This window comes from Elephantulus edwardii, unplaced genomic scaffold, assembly GCF_000299155.1.
Source record: "Elephantulus edwardii isolate Elephantulus edwardi_28Jun2011 unplaced genomic scaffold, EleEdw1.0 scaffold00014, whole genome shotgun sequence".
In the NCBI taxonomy this organism is placed as follows: domain Eukaryota; kingdom Metazoa; phylum Chordata; class Mammalia; order Macroscelidea; family Macroscelididae; genus Elephantulus; species Elephantulus edwardii.
The window spans coordinates 19,143,479-19,158,651 of NW_006399764.1; the positions used below are offsets into that span (position 1 = coordinate 19,143,479).

At 39.4% G+C, this 15,173-nt stretch overlaps 1 protein-coding gene across 1 annotated transcript in view; it reads left to right on the top strand.

The window, feature by feature from the left end:
* MPDZ (multiple PDZ domain protein) overlaps positions 1-15,173 on the top strand; it is a 153,417-nt gene that overhangs the window by 70,353 nt on the left and 67,891 nt on the right. The window contains 3 exon segments of the mRNA XM_006881297.1: positions 829-996; positions 10,456-10,731; positions 10,962-11,085. Of these exon segments, the coding sequence (XP_006881359.1) occupies positions 829-996; positions 10,456-10,731; positions 10,962-11,085 (568 nt within the window).

The following is a 15,173-nucleotide window of genomic DNA, read 5'->3' on the forward strand; positions in this document are numbered from 1 at the left end:
GTTCTTCATACAGGTTGAAAAGGGTATGGAGACAGGACACAACCAAAAGTAGTAGTTTGGTAATATCTCTTCAGCTTGGAGTCACGCATTTTTTTCCTGTGGATTTTGAGTGACCATCATCAAGTTCTACTGTAATTTGAATTGTTTGAAATTTAGTTAATAACTTATAGAAAAAATATTTTGCTTTAGTGATGTTGCTGTTGTCGATTGCTCTTGAGTTGAGCACGACTCCTAGTGACCCTGTGAACAAAAGGCCTGAAGCCTTTCTATAACTACTGACATTGATCAAAGTTCATAGAGGCATGTTGTTTAGGGGGTGGATGCCACTCCTGCTTCAAAGCTTTAGTGATACACATTGTCAAAGTAATTGTCCAGTTGCCTTCTTGAATGATTGTATTTAGTTAAAAAAGGAAAATCGATGACCTCCTTCACTTTATTATCAAATTCTGGGCATCAGGCAGGCAGTTTTTTAAAAACTTTATGACTTGGAAAAGAAAGTAAATAGTTTTCTTAAATGATGGAAGTGTTTAATTTCAAAACTGACCCAAGCTTTTGATTTAGTATTCATTCTAGTTCATAGAATTCATCCATCTTGGACCTCAGCGCCCAGCTGCCACCTATAGCCAGTCTCTCCTGTCCTGTTGCCTGAGTCAGCCTCTCATGTAATCAGGAAGGGGGTGAAAAACAACAGTGACGACCAGACAACATTTATAAAATAGAACAAAGAATTGCTTTAGAAAGAATGCCTGGTAACCTCAAGTAGAGGCTGTTGGTTGAATTCCATAGAATGGAATCCCCCTCTGACATTATTATTATTTTCATTCCCAGGTGGACACAAATGATGCTGACTTAGTGGATGAATCGACACTTGAGTCTCAGTATTCACCTGATAACGACAGTATCTACTCTACTCAGACTTCTGTTTTATCTCTTCATGGAAGTACTTGTAGCGATGGCCTGACCTATGGCACCTCTCTTGCTTCCTCTCCTCCCAAGGTACCATGGAAATATTATTTTATTTATGGTCAATTTTTTAAAAATAATTTTAATGAGCATTTACAGAGATTTTGGATTTCCGTTCATTCATTGCTGCACTTCTCTCCCTGCCCATCCCTTCCCTCCCCCCTCAGTTCGCTCCTCTCTTTCAAAAGTAAAAGAAACACTCCTTCCCTGGTACACAATCCCCCCGCACCCGTCCCACTGCCCCAAATACATTCCACTATGCAACCTCAATTGTGGACTCTTGTGATGTATGGTCAAATTTTGATGATAAAATTCCAGAAGTCAGTTTTAGATGGGGAGTTACCAGGTCTTATATAAAATTTGTTAATGTAAATTTGTATAGTACAGTACTTGTATCAATGTAACATTTCCTAGCCAAGTCTAACTTAATGCTTTCCCATGAAATAATGTAACAGAATACATAACAAACATAGTGAATGCAGAGTTTATGTCTGAATATTAATGAAGACTTAGTTACTATCTAGCTTTTTGGTAATCACTGGTGTTTTCAAGATACATTGTTGGCACAGATATCCCTATTCTATTGATTGTCTTGATAGTTTACTATGCCATTTTCAATAAGTAATATTTTAAAACCATTCTAAAGGGAACAGCCCTTAGAGAAAAACATCATTCTTGGCAAAGGATAGGGCCCCTAAAAGAGGAAAAGCCTCAACAAGATAGGTTGACACAGTGACCGTGAGAGTGGCCTCAAACACAGCAGTAGTTGTGAAGTTGGGCCAGGAGCTTGCAGTATTTCATCCTCTTGTGCATCAGATTCCTGTAAGGGGAATGAACCTGGTGACATCTAACAACCACCTCAGAAGCAGCGTGTGAAATAACTTTCTTTCTTTCTTTCTTTCTTTCTTTCTTTCTTTCTTTCTTTCTTTCTTTCTTTCTTTCTTTCTTTCTTTCTTTCTTTCTTTCTTTTTTTTCTACTAGTTCATTTACAAAATTTGAATACAAATTTGAACAAATTCTTTCAATTTCCTTCACCCTCCTACCCATCAACTTGTACAACCCAAAGATTAATCCCTCCTGGATCCTCATTCTACAATAATGGTTTTATACAAATTTATCCTTGTGGGACTGAGTTAGTTCTCTCAGTATAATGCTCCCCAGTCCCTCATCTTTCTATTTCATTTGAATTTCCTAATAAAAAGTGAAATGAAACACTTTTTCACAGATTAGCCATTTAGCTTTCACTTTCTTTGAATTCATCTCTTTGTATCTTTTCACTTGCCGTGAATTAACCCCTTCAGATCTTTGGTGTTTTTGTACTGATTTGTTGGAACTTTTAATATTATGTAGAAATGTATATATACAACAATGTCATTTTTTTTAAGGATAGCATGAGTGCAGGTGTGTAGACAGAAATTCTAAAATTATGTGTGAGTGATATATAGTTTTCAATTTCAAGATATAAGCTTGGAAATAAAGGTTTAAAGAGTTTTGCTGAACTAATAGAAGAATGGAGTTTTTTGGTTTTTGTTCATCTATGTTCGAAATGCTTGAGAGGGTAGAGGGGTGGCACAAGAGGAAAAATCCCTGGATGAGATGGATTGATTCAATCATTGGGGTGTAATGGGAGTAGCTGTGTCAGAGACAATAAGATTGGCACAGGATAGAGCAGGTTTTAGGGCTGTTGGACACAGGGCCACTATGAGTCACAGGCGACTCAATGGCACATAAAAACATGTTAGAAATACACCTAAAATTAACATTAATATAAAAAGAGAGTATTTTTTCAAATAGGAAGACATAATATATTTTTCACAAAACTGTAATTCAATGGAAAGGAGGTCTATATGTGTGTGTGTATGTGTGTGTGTGTGTGTATATATATATATATCTCTATCTGGACAATATGATAGCTGGAATTTTCCATCTATCACAGTGTCCTCCTTCATGGATTATCCGATAATTCAGGTAGGGAGCAAGAACGCCGTCAGAGCATTTTCTTTTATTCTCAAGGTGTACCTGTTACCCTTTCCAGTGATGCTGGGCCAGCTCCTGGCACTGGTTTGCAAGGTATTCTCTTGAATGGAGCAGCTGCTCTGGTCCCATCACACCTGAGCCTGCCCTCCTGGAATGTGCTCAGCATTTCCTGGCCTCAGGGCTGGAACCTGAATTCCTGTCCTAATGGACTCCGCTCATCCACAGGGCAGCCCTCCGCTTCCTGCCAGTGGGACAGATTGCATTGTTTAATTTAGTAATTGTTACTTAAAGGGACTACACAATCTGCATACTGAGAAGCAGATATTTTACAGGGCAAATGCTGGCTTTGTACAGCACAGCATATTGGCTTGCTGAAGTCTGTTTGCCTCCTGTATTCCCCCCCCCCTTTCCCTTTTAAGCAATTTACTCTTTTGTTGAAGCAAATTTTGGCAAACCAGCCTCATCCAATGAAACATTTATGCTACAAAACAACAAAGCCATAAATGAGGGCGTTGTAGTAACACATTGTAAAGCTCTCTGCCTCCAATGTTCTTCAAAAGTAAGATTCCTCTTGCATTGAGGCAAATCTCTGTAGTTTTTCTTCCTGTCACACCTGAGAACACTGGGATTCTCATAAGAAACTTTTTGGATCTATGAACTAAATAAAATAGGAAGCTCTGGTGGCTTGGTGGTAAGGAATTGTGCTGCCAGCCCAAAGTTAGGCAGTTCAAATCCACCAGCTGCTGTAGCAGAGAAAAATGGACAGTCACCCTTGACATTCACTCCCTCTGAAAACCCTGGAAGATCAGCTGTGAGTTGGTTCGGACTCAATGGTACATAACAACAACATGAACTAATCACACAAAAAAGATTTTTTTTCCTTTTTCTATGTACTAAAATGATTTTGTTTTTTAAAAAAAGGAGGGATAGCAGATAGTTATGGAAATAGAATTTTTCTGAAGAAAAAAGAGGCCACTTCCTTCAAGACTTTAATTGATCAAAAAATGTGTTATATTGTATTTAAGAAGTCAAACTTGGTTCTGTTTTGCTTTGAAAGGGGAGGAAAGTGGAGTGTGAAAATTTCAGGTGTTGCTCAGGTTTTTGCTAAATACATAATAACATTGTAGCCATAACTAGTGTCTGGAAATGGCTAAGTCACTTGCACCGCCAGACCTGCAGTTTGAATCTCCTGGCTGCTCCACGGGAGAAAGATGGGCAATGTCGTGTGATCTGTGCCTTCAAAAACCCGCTTGAGAGAGTCTGCTATGAGTTGTTTCCTCCCCTGCAGCAATGAGCAGAGCAGAATCCTCTCCTTGATGAGATGACCTTGACGTTTATTATATCTGCTAGCTGAGGTGGTGAGAATTATTTCCCCGGAACACAGACTCTTCTCATGAGGAAGCTTTGTTCTTCTGAGTTGTTTTGATTGTTCCTTTGCTCTCTTTTCCTCGTCACTTTCAAACAGATGAAAAATTGAAGAAAACAGTTGTTTTTCAAGTTTGAATGCATATAGGTTTGAATGCATATAAATACATGACTGTGGTGAAAAATGTAAATTTATTATTTTTACATTTTAATAGGTTCTGATTTGAATGAAAATTACAAAACAAATTCATTTTTCATTAAAGTTTTAGTACATAGAGCATTGTTCTTGTTGTTGCTGATTGCCTTCAAGTCAAGCACAACTCATAGCGATCCTGTGAACAAAAGGTCTGAAGCCCTCTACAACTCTCGACATTTATCAAAGTTCATAGAGTTTCCAGAGGCATGATATTTAGGAAGTGGATGCCACTCCTGCTTCCAAACCTGGCATACTATGTTATCGTTTTTTATGTGCCATTAAGTCATCTGCAATATATAGCAACCCTATGTACAACAGCTCTAAACCCTTCCCTGTCCTGAGCCAGTCCCACTAACTCCAACACACCAAGTCCATTGCCCAAGTTACTGTATCAGTCCATCTCGTCTGGGGTTATCCCTCTCCTGCGCTGTCTGTCCACTCTTCTGAACATATCTTTTTCCAGGGATACACCTCCCATCTGCTTTTAATGCTTCTTGAATCATTCAATATCCTGCCCATAGCATCCTTAAACATTGCAGCTCGTGGCTTGAATTTATTTTTTAGATTTTTTAGCTTAATAAATGCTGAGTGAGTTCAGCCCTTTTGATTTTCTGACCTAGCTCCTTGTATATTTCATGATAATGTTTTGTCTTGTTGTCTTGAACAGACCTTTGAAATCTTCTATTTAGCTCCTTAACTTCTTGATTGCTTCACTTCGCTTTGGCTTCTCAGCACTAGTGCAACAGAGTCTCTTCTGACATGCATTTTGGTCTTTTCTTCCTTCTTAGTAATGACTTTTTGCATTCTTCATGAAGGATATCTTCCCACAGCTTATTTGGTCTTCTTTCATTAGTGTTCAAGGTCTCAAACTTATTCCTGAGTTGGTTTTTAAATTAATGGGAGATAGACTCAAGGTCAAATTTTGATTCCTGTGGATATGATTTAACCTTCTTTAGTTTTAATTTAAACTTGCATATGAGCAGTTGATGGTCTGTTCCACAATCAGCACCTGGCCTAGTCTTTGCTGCTGATTCTGAACTTCTCCAAAGATTCCTTCCACAGATGTAATCACTCAGATGCCTGTGCATCCCAACAGGTGAAATCCATGTGTATAGTCTGTATTTATGATTTTTTATGAAAGGTACTTGCTCTGAATAAATCATTGATTACTGTATTTAATATTCAAGGGGTTAGAATAAACAACTGCTTAAAACGTTCTTGTCAATTGAAAACATGATTGTGACAGTATAAAACTATGGGTGGTTGAGGGTGCAAATGACGTTGCCATTTGTCTCAGTAGGTCTTGTGTAAGCACAATAAATAATGTGCTATTATTTCAGAGAGTAAGAAAATGAAAGAATATGAGTAAGTTGGAGCAGCCCTGCTTATAGTATTTTTCTTTTATAAGAAAAATAGTCCCTGGTAACTTAGACAACTCCATCTATGTCTACGGATTATTTACATTTTTAGCCTCGTTGCTGTGTGCAGTTGACTTAAAATTGACCCTAGCTGATCCGCTAATTGCTTTTCAGAGATAGTAAATAGAATGGGAGGACATTGTCCAGTCCCTTTGGGATTGTCGCACAGCTTCTTACCACTAGGCCACCAGAGCCTTGGTAAATATATGCTCAGGCTAAGTGGGAGTTCCCAGTATAAATGTCTTCATTACCTCGTGCTGCTGTAACAAGTGTGTCACAATGGGTGTGCCACAGAATGCTATTTTCTCATTGCTCTGAAGACTAAAATGTCTTAGAGGGTATTGCTCCTCTTGATTTTTTCCCCACATTGGTAGCCCTGGGCGTTTCTCAGTTCTTTGTAATTTCTTGGCTTATAAATGATCATCACACAGCATGTTCACACCCCTGTGAGTGACTCTGTGTCTGTATTGGCCTTTTTTATAATTCAGAAGTGTAGGCTTCACCCTACACGGTTATCAAAGTGAAAAGAACAGCACTCTTTCCAAATAAGATGACATCTACAGGTCCAGAACCAGAAACCCTACATGTATTATTGAAGGACACAGTTCGATCCATAGCTATACTTGTATATTGCACTTAAGAAATAAAGCTACTTTTAAGTATATTTAACATTTATTTGACCTCTCATCCATTTTTTTCCCTAACAGCAGTAATACATCAACTAGAGTCACATATTAATGAGAATTTTTAAAAGACTTAGATACCAAGTTGTGCTGGGAAGCTGTAGTTATTTTTGGACATCTTACGGGGGAAGAAGTACTTTTCATTTAGATACATAAGACTTTTAAAAATATAACTCAGTCAGTTGTTCGGCAACCAGAAACGTTTCTGTAGTAGGCGTATGTTGTCTGCTGTGCGGACCAACTCTTTATTTTCTGTGTGTTTGTGTTAACTCTTTCATGAATAATGCATGGAAATTTCTGTTACATGATTTACAGTAAACTCCAGTGCAGCAAGTGCTGCTTGACCTCTCTTTTTGTATTGAAAAGCAGTTTTGATTGTTATCTTTATTTGAGGCGTGGGGGAGATGATGATATGATGCTAATTAATAGAATGAATTTAGTAATACCGAAGCTGGCCAGTTCTCTAGTCAGGTTGTTGCTAATTTTCATAAGAATAAAATTATCAAAGTTGAGTAACTGTATATAGCAGTTATTGTTTATGTTTTGGGAGTATGACTTGTACCTTAATATAATTTATTCTTTTTAAAATCAAGATGTTACTTGCTTAGGTAATATGCCCACTTTCTTCACTCCTCTGTGCCAAGGATAGTTGATTATTTCCAGAAAGATGATAGCTTGCATTGAAGGAGGATAATACCCTAAATTATTGGAGCAATAGAGTATCCATTTAGAAAAACGCATAATCTCAAACAGCCTGCAGTAAATTCTAAAACATCTAATCTGAACACATTCATAAGATAGGGAGAAATACGGAAGCATTTTACTTACTTGGAGCAGAAGGAGGATGTATTAGGAAAGACCTATAGCCAGAAGCATGGAGCTGCATTCACAAGGAAGCTGCTGGTGTAGTGACTTACGTGCTGGGCTGCTAATGAGACGGTCAGCTGTTAAAATTCCCCGCAGTTCTGTGGGGCAGGGAGGGAGAGTCTCCTTGAGTATAGATTTATAGCTTTGGAAATTGAATGGAGGGTCCATCTGGGCCAGAATCTGCTTGACAACAGTGGAACATGACAAAATAGAGCATATACATGCACATTTAAAAGCTAAGGGACACTGGAAAGGATTCACAGCATATCTTTTTTTAAAAAATTTTTTAATGCAACATACACATTTTTTAAAAATAATTTTAATGAACATTTACAGAGATTTTGGATTTCCATTCATTCATTGCTGCACTTCTCTCCCCACCCAGCCCTCCCCCCCTCCCCAGTTAACATATACATTTTTAACAGCATATTCTTTCCATTTAATTTTTCCCGCATTCATTCATTTTTGTGCATTTTCCTCACTGCCCACCTCTCCCCCCAGTTCTTTTTTCTCTTTGAAGAAAAAAAAAATTCCTTCATTGTTATACAATCCCCCTCTGAACCCACAGTCCACTCTAATATGCATTTCTTTTTCTGTAATCTTGTCATGAAAATAATACCTAATCCTGTATTCCTTTTCAACAGTTCTCTCCCTTGCACCGCATATGTTATGAACAACTTCATGTTTATGGAAGCTAAAAGAGAAGAACTAGTGAAAATGACCTAAATACAAAGTATGATAAATTATGTGACTAGAATGTTTACAGAAGATAGAACCATCGTATGTCCTCACTAGGGTCAGAAACATGCAAAGAAAACACTAACGAATACACTTCTCCACAGGTCAGATTCCAAATTGACCTGTACATGGCAAGATAAATAATGGATATTTCCAAATTCCCATTTTGCAAGTAAAAATTGCAAGACAACTTGGCAGCATATAACAGTATTATAAGTGGGTCTGTCATTTTGCCTACAACTCCTAGTCTGAGAGTTTACACTAAAGAAATCTTTGTACAAATGCACAGAGGTGTTTACTAAAATACCAGCAGTGGCCAACACTTTAAAGCATTTATCTTTTTTAAGTTTTATTATTTTGTGCATGTGTACTGTCAAATCGGATCTGACTGGTACAGGAGATTGCCCCTCCTTTTCCAGCAGAGCATCTGGTGGATTCGAACTGCGTACCTCTGGGATTGCAGTGCAGTTTCTTGCCATTAGGCCACCAGAGCTCCCTAAAAACATTTTGTATTAATTCCATTGATGTGTGTCTCAGAGGTGGTAATCCCCTCAGGAATTCTAATCATTGCTGAGCCTCTTCAACATGGCAGCCCCATTTATGTCAAAGGAGACTCATTCTTCAGGGGTTTTCAAGGCTGTGACCCTTTGGACAGAGATTGCCAGGCCTGTCTTCTGAGTCTTCTTCTCGGTGGATTTACCCAGCAGTCTGGTGTCCAATCATCTCCGTCAGCCAGGGACTCTTTTGGTTTTTGTCATTTTCCACAATTTATAGATGAGCGCTTATGTGACCCATCAATACACATTTATCAGCAGAGCCAGAGTCTGAACCCAGAGATCTAAATCTGAGCCCAAACTACACTTTACTGCCTTTCATACTTAGAAAGACTGTAGCCAGGACAAGACCAGAGTTGGCTTTCACTTACTTGATATGGTTCTATGTAGGTTTAATGTGTATATGTGCTGCTGTGTGTATACTTGTCTGTCTGTCTGTCCTTCTATCAGTTGATATACAGTCCACTGCCAGCAGCTTGATTCTAACTCATGGTAAGGCTTTGTAAAACAGAACACAACGGCTTTCCTCTGTGTCCTCCTCACAGGTGCCAGCCTGTTCCCTCTCCTCACCGTGGCTCTTGAGCCAGCCCATTCCACGGTGAGGTCCCTGCCTTTCCCTCTGCATCATTACGTGCAGTGCCCTCCTCTCATCATCACGCCTGATGATCCATCCAGGGCAAGAAAGACATTCCATCTTTGTATTTCTTCTGTTTTATCTTTGACAATCTTTATGAGATTTTTCCTGAAATAACCGGAATTATATGGCTACCTATCCTTCCCCATAGACACCTCTAAAAAGCAATGTTCTCTTAGAAGTTCTTGGAAAACTGAATCAATAAATGCCCTAGTTTTTACCCTCCGAGGAACCCTATGATGTATTGTATAACACACTGAGCTGCTAACAGAAAGGTTGACATTTCAAATCCACCAGCTGCTTCATATGAGAATTATGGGCAGTTTTCTTAGTGATTTACAGCCACAGAAACCTGAGGAAAGGTTGGTTCCGTTCAAACTGACTCTGTGCTTTTTATGCTCCAGCGTTCCTTATAAATAGAAACCTTTTGAGAATGAGTGAAAATATCCTGGACTTCAAATTAGATTTATAAATAGGAATTATTTGCCTTACTCTGTAGGTTGAACTCTGAGCGATTTTTTTCACAGCTAGTAGATGCATCTTGGAAAGTAGGGTTATGAAGCTTTGTCTCTCATACTTTGGACATGTTGCAAGGAGGGATCAGTCCTTGGAGAGGGATGTCATGCTTGGGAGGGTGGAGGGACAGTGCAGGAGAAGACCCTCGATGAGATGGATTGATTCAGTGACTGGGGTAATGAGAGTGGGGTTGTCAGAGACAGTGAGATCGTGACAGGATAGAGCAGGGTTTAGGGCTGTTGTACATAGAGTTGCTGTGAGTCTCAGGCCCCAGCAACAATAAGTACATAGTATTTTATCTAGATCTTAAAAAAAAAATTATGCTATGCATATGTAAGTAAAATGACTTTCGGGAAGTGTTTTAAAATATTCATGAAAATAAAGGTAGTAAGTGGGAAATCTGCTAAGTGAAGAGGTTGCGTGGTTGTCGATCTTATTTGAGGACTGAATAATTATGTTTTAGTCAATGAGAAGTGGTTTTATGAAATACATTCATGTAATTGTAACCACAACTCTCCACTTTTAAAAATTCTTTCATCCTCAGGATGTTGCTGAAAACCCAGTGCTCGATTTGCATATGTCCTTGGAGGAACTGGACGCCCCTCACCTCCTGCAGCCACCAGAGGAGAGTGTGCCTTCTGCGGACTTGAGTCCAAGGCCTGCTTCTGGCTTCGTCTTAAATGATTACGTGCCTGCAAACGCTTTGGAGCAACAGTACCAGTGTGAAGACGCAGCAGCGTGGGCCGACTCGCAGCTGCCCAGCGAGGTTCTGGCAAGTTCAGAGCTGTTTTCCTCCATGCTCCCTGATTCCCCTGGAAAGGTAGCCCCCTCTGGGGAGGAGAAGGGTAACCCACTCTGGAGAGGCGGGTGCTGTGAAGCTGAAGAGTGTTCTCCTGCCCCTCACATTATCCACAGGCAACCTGTGAACTTGTTTGCGTTGTCGGTTCTTACTGAAAAAAGCACAGCCACTTAGAGAACATATGTGATGTTGAAATTATGCTCCAAAGTCCAGTTTCCCTTCCCATGTGACTTGCTTTTTCTTTCTATCAGGACTCTGAGTACTTACATGAACAGAACCCTCTGGTTTCCTCTACTGAGTGCGTCATGCTCCAAAATATATCCAAGGAATCATTTGAGAGGACTATTACTATAGCCAAAGGCAATTCTAGTCTAGGTAAGTGTATTATTTTCTGTGTGGAGCCATTCAGTCCTCTCCTAACTCAGAGAAAACATTGAACATGGAAATGGTTTTCCCTATTTCTCCCTGTAACTGAGAAACAGATGATAAATGATCTGCCTTTTGATAAACTAACTCATTTTCCAGAAATGGTTAAGAACTGTGTTTATTTCAGCCTACTTATTTTCCTACACTCTTAATTATTGGAAAATATTCACAAGTCTCATTTGCATTCAAGCAAAAGATCTATGAATTGTTTGTATATGAAACAGCGAATCAGAAAAGGAATTCTTCAAAAATGAAAAGTTAGCAATTTAGAATTCTAATTTCTTTGCAAAAGTAAATTATTAGTTTCTTTGAACATTACCCATTATGCAGAAGTCAGTTTGTATTTAATTTCCTTCATTCACTGAAATAAAGACTAAGCAGGCAGCCAGGTGTGCCAGCACCAAACTATAAATGCAAGTTATTCAGTCATTCTGCTCAGGTGACAGGAATTTTGTGTTCTCTCTCACCCATAAAATGGGGTGGTTGGTTAATCATGGAGCCTTCATAGAAGTATAATTCTAATTGAATAACTAAAAGTATCTAGAGGCTGGAGCTCTGGTGGCCTAGTGGCAAGAAGCTGCACTGCAATCCCAGAGGAACACGGTTCAAATCCACCAGATGCTCTGCCAGAGAAGGAGGCGCAATATCCTCCTGTACCAGTCAGATCTAATTTGACGGTACACGCACACAAAGTAATAAAAAATAAAAAAAGAAAAAAAAAAAGTATCTAGAGGCTGACACATCAGTGCTGTCACTGAGATAGGCCTGTTATGGCTCTGTCCCTAGTTGGTGCTGATAGACAGGAAGGTGTGTAACTTACTCCAGATGTCCTGAGACACAATACAAGAGGCGTAGATAACTCCATGTCAGAGATCCTATTCCTTCTCTGATGTAACCAAGAAAGGATACCAACACTAAGACTTATCACTTAGCCAATTTACTAATTTTTGACCTAAGTCGGTAATTAGTTCATTTTAAGAAATGCATATTGCTTAATGGAGTTACTTTGTAACACAACACTGGGAGCTCTGTTGGGAAAGTCTGCAGTTAGGGACCTCTCCAACGTACTGAAGAGCAATGCTGTCAGGTTGAAGACTAAGGTACACCTGATTCTGGCCATGATCTTCTCAATCACATGCTATGCTTCAGAGATGGACAATGAATAAAGATGGCAGAAGAAGAGTTGATGCTTTTGACCTGTGGTACTGGCGAAGAATACTGAATATCCCATGGACTGCCAAAAACCCCCCTCAAACAGATATGTCCTAGAAAGGGTATAGTCAGAGTGTTCCTTGGAGGCAAGGATGACTAAGCTTCATCTTTCATGCTTTGGACATGTAGCTAGGTAAGGCTGTTCTTGTAAAGGGACATCATGTATGTAAAGACCTCTGTCTTTGAAGGGTCAGTGAAGAAGGGGAAGACCCCCAGTGAGATGGGTTGTGACTTTAGCAATGTCTGTAGTGTCTCACGACGACCCCAGATAGAGCAGATTTCAGAATGGCTGGTCATAGGGTCACTAGGTATCATACTCAACTTGATAGCACCTAACAGCAGTAGCAACAAGGGCCTAGTATAGCACAATGGGATTCCCATTCTCCTCAACGTTCGCAGTCGTTTATAGTAATCCACATAGTCACATGTCTTTACATTGTCAATAAAACACAGATAGGCATTGTTCTGATATCGTCTACGCTCATCTAAGATCCATCTGACATCAGCAGTGATGCCCCTGGTGCCATGGCCTCTTCTAAACCCAGCTTGAAATTCTGACAGTTCCTTGTCAATGTACTGTTCCAGTCATTTTTAGACGATCTTCAGCAATATTTTGCTTGCATGTGCTATTCATGATATTATTCAATAATTTATACATTCTGTTGGATCAGCTTTGTTGGAAACGGGAGTAAATATTGATCTCTTCCAGTTTGTCAGTGAGGCATCTGCCCTCCAAAATTTCTGGCACAGACTGGTGAGCTCAAAATCTGTTGTTCATATGAAATCTATACCTAGACCAAGAAGCTGCTGTCTGAATGGGACAAGGAAACACTGCATGGTTAAAATCAGAAGGCATGCACGTCAGGGTTGCATCCTTTCTCCTTACCTATTCGGTCTGTATGCTGAGCAGATAATTTATTAAGCTGGACTCAGTGACAAAGAATGTAGCAAAAGGAATGGAAGAAGACTCATCAACAACCTGTGTTACATAGATGACACAGCCTTGCTTGCTGAAACTGAGGAGGACCCAAAACATTTATTGCAGAAGATAAAAATCTAGACGTTTCAAACTAGATTACAACTCAGTATCAGAAAAACAAATTTTCTTACCACTGGGCCAATGGGTAACATAATGATAGATGGGAAAAGGATTGAAATGGTCAATGAGTTCATCTTATTTGGAGCCATAATCAGCACTCTTGATGCCAGAAGCCAAATGATGAGTGAATACATTGCTTTGAGCAAGTCCACTGTCAGAGAATTCTCCAAAATATTTAAGAGCAATGATGCCAGTTTGCAGACTGAGGTGTAGCTGATTCAGGCAATGGTCTTTTTAATCACTTGCAGTGCATCTGAGAGTTGGACAATAAATAAGGATGGCAAAATAAGAATTGATGCTTTTGACTTATGGTGAATACTGAATATCTCATGGATTTCCATAAAAATGAATAGATATATCTTGGAGAAAGTGCATCAAGAGTGCTCCTTAGAGGCAAGGATGATGATGTTTGGCTCACATGTTATGGGAATATTGTTAGGAAAGGCCATTTCTTGGTGAAAGAGGGGAAGACCCCCCACAAAATGGATTGACACAGTGACTGCAGTAGCAATGGGCTCAAGTATATCAGAGATGATGAGGATAGGACAGGATTCAAGTTTCTTATTCATAGGGTCACTAAGAGTCATACTTACGTTTAACAGCAACAGTTTTCGGTAACAAGTTGCTAGTAACAAAGGCTAGTGGTTCAAATACTCCAGCTTCTCCAGAAGAGAAAGTTAGGCAATCTCCTCCTGTACGATACTGGCTCTGAAGGTTCAGTTAGGAATGGGCTCTGACTTGACATCAGTGAATTTGAGTTTCCTAACATGGGAAACTTTCTATTCATCTGAAAGTTGGATAATGACTATAGAAGACAGAAGAATTGAGTTATGTTGGAGAAGAGTATGGGACATCCCATAGACTGTCAAAAGGACACACAAATCCGTCTTGAAGAATGTACAACTAGGGTGCTTCTTAGCGGCAAGGATGTTGGTAAGGTAGAGAGTCATCAAAAGAGAGAAAGACCCTTCACAAGATATATTGACATAGTGACTGTAACAGTGGGCTCACTTATATCGGAGATGATGAGAGTGGCACAGGATAGAGGAGGGCAGGGTACAGATTTTCTGTTTATAGAGTGGCAGTGGTCATGGCCCACTCAACAGCACATAATAAAAACAACAGCATGGAAAAGAGAATGTTCTTAAGCGTCTCCAGGTGTTTGGTATTAGCTTACATTCTCAGTAAGTCTGGTTACCTTGTTCAGTAGCAGATCTCTAGTCAGGGAGAGATGTCCTAATTCTTGCCAAGACTGAACATAATGGTGATCTTGAGGATGGCATAAATGAAAGTGGGGTTTCGATTATTCTGAGTTGTAGTCCATTCAGTGGCATCTAACAGCAAACGAGGACTGATGGTCATCACATGTAATGAGAGACTGTCTTTTCATAAAGTTTTCATTCTTAGGCCTCATCTTTACTATCAGGCCTGTTACAAGAGTTTACAAATTATAGTCACAAGTGTATTACATTGCATTTTTCCATAATATTACTTGCAGGAGTGGCATCCACTTCCAAAATAGCTTGCCTCCAGAACTATGAAAGTAGAGAAACAGTAAAAGTTATACAAGCATTCAGGTCTTTTGTTCATAGGGTCGCTATGAGTCCTCTATGACTCAACGGCACCTAACAACAGCAACAACAATGTGTTAAAAGTGTATCATCTTGATTATTGTGAAGTTGTTGTTTGTTGTTATGTGCCATCAAGTCGCTTGCGACTCATAGCG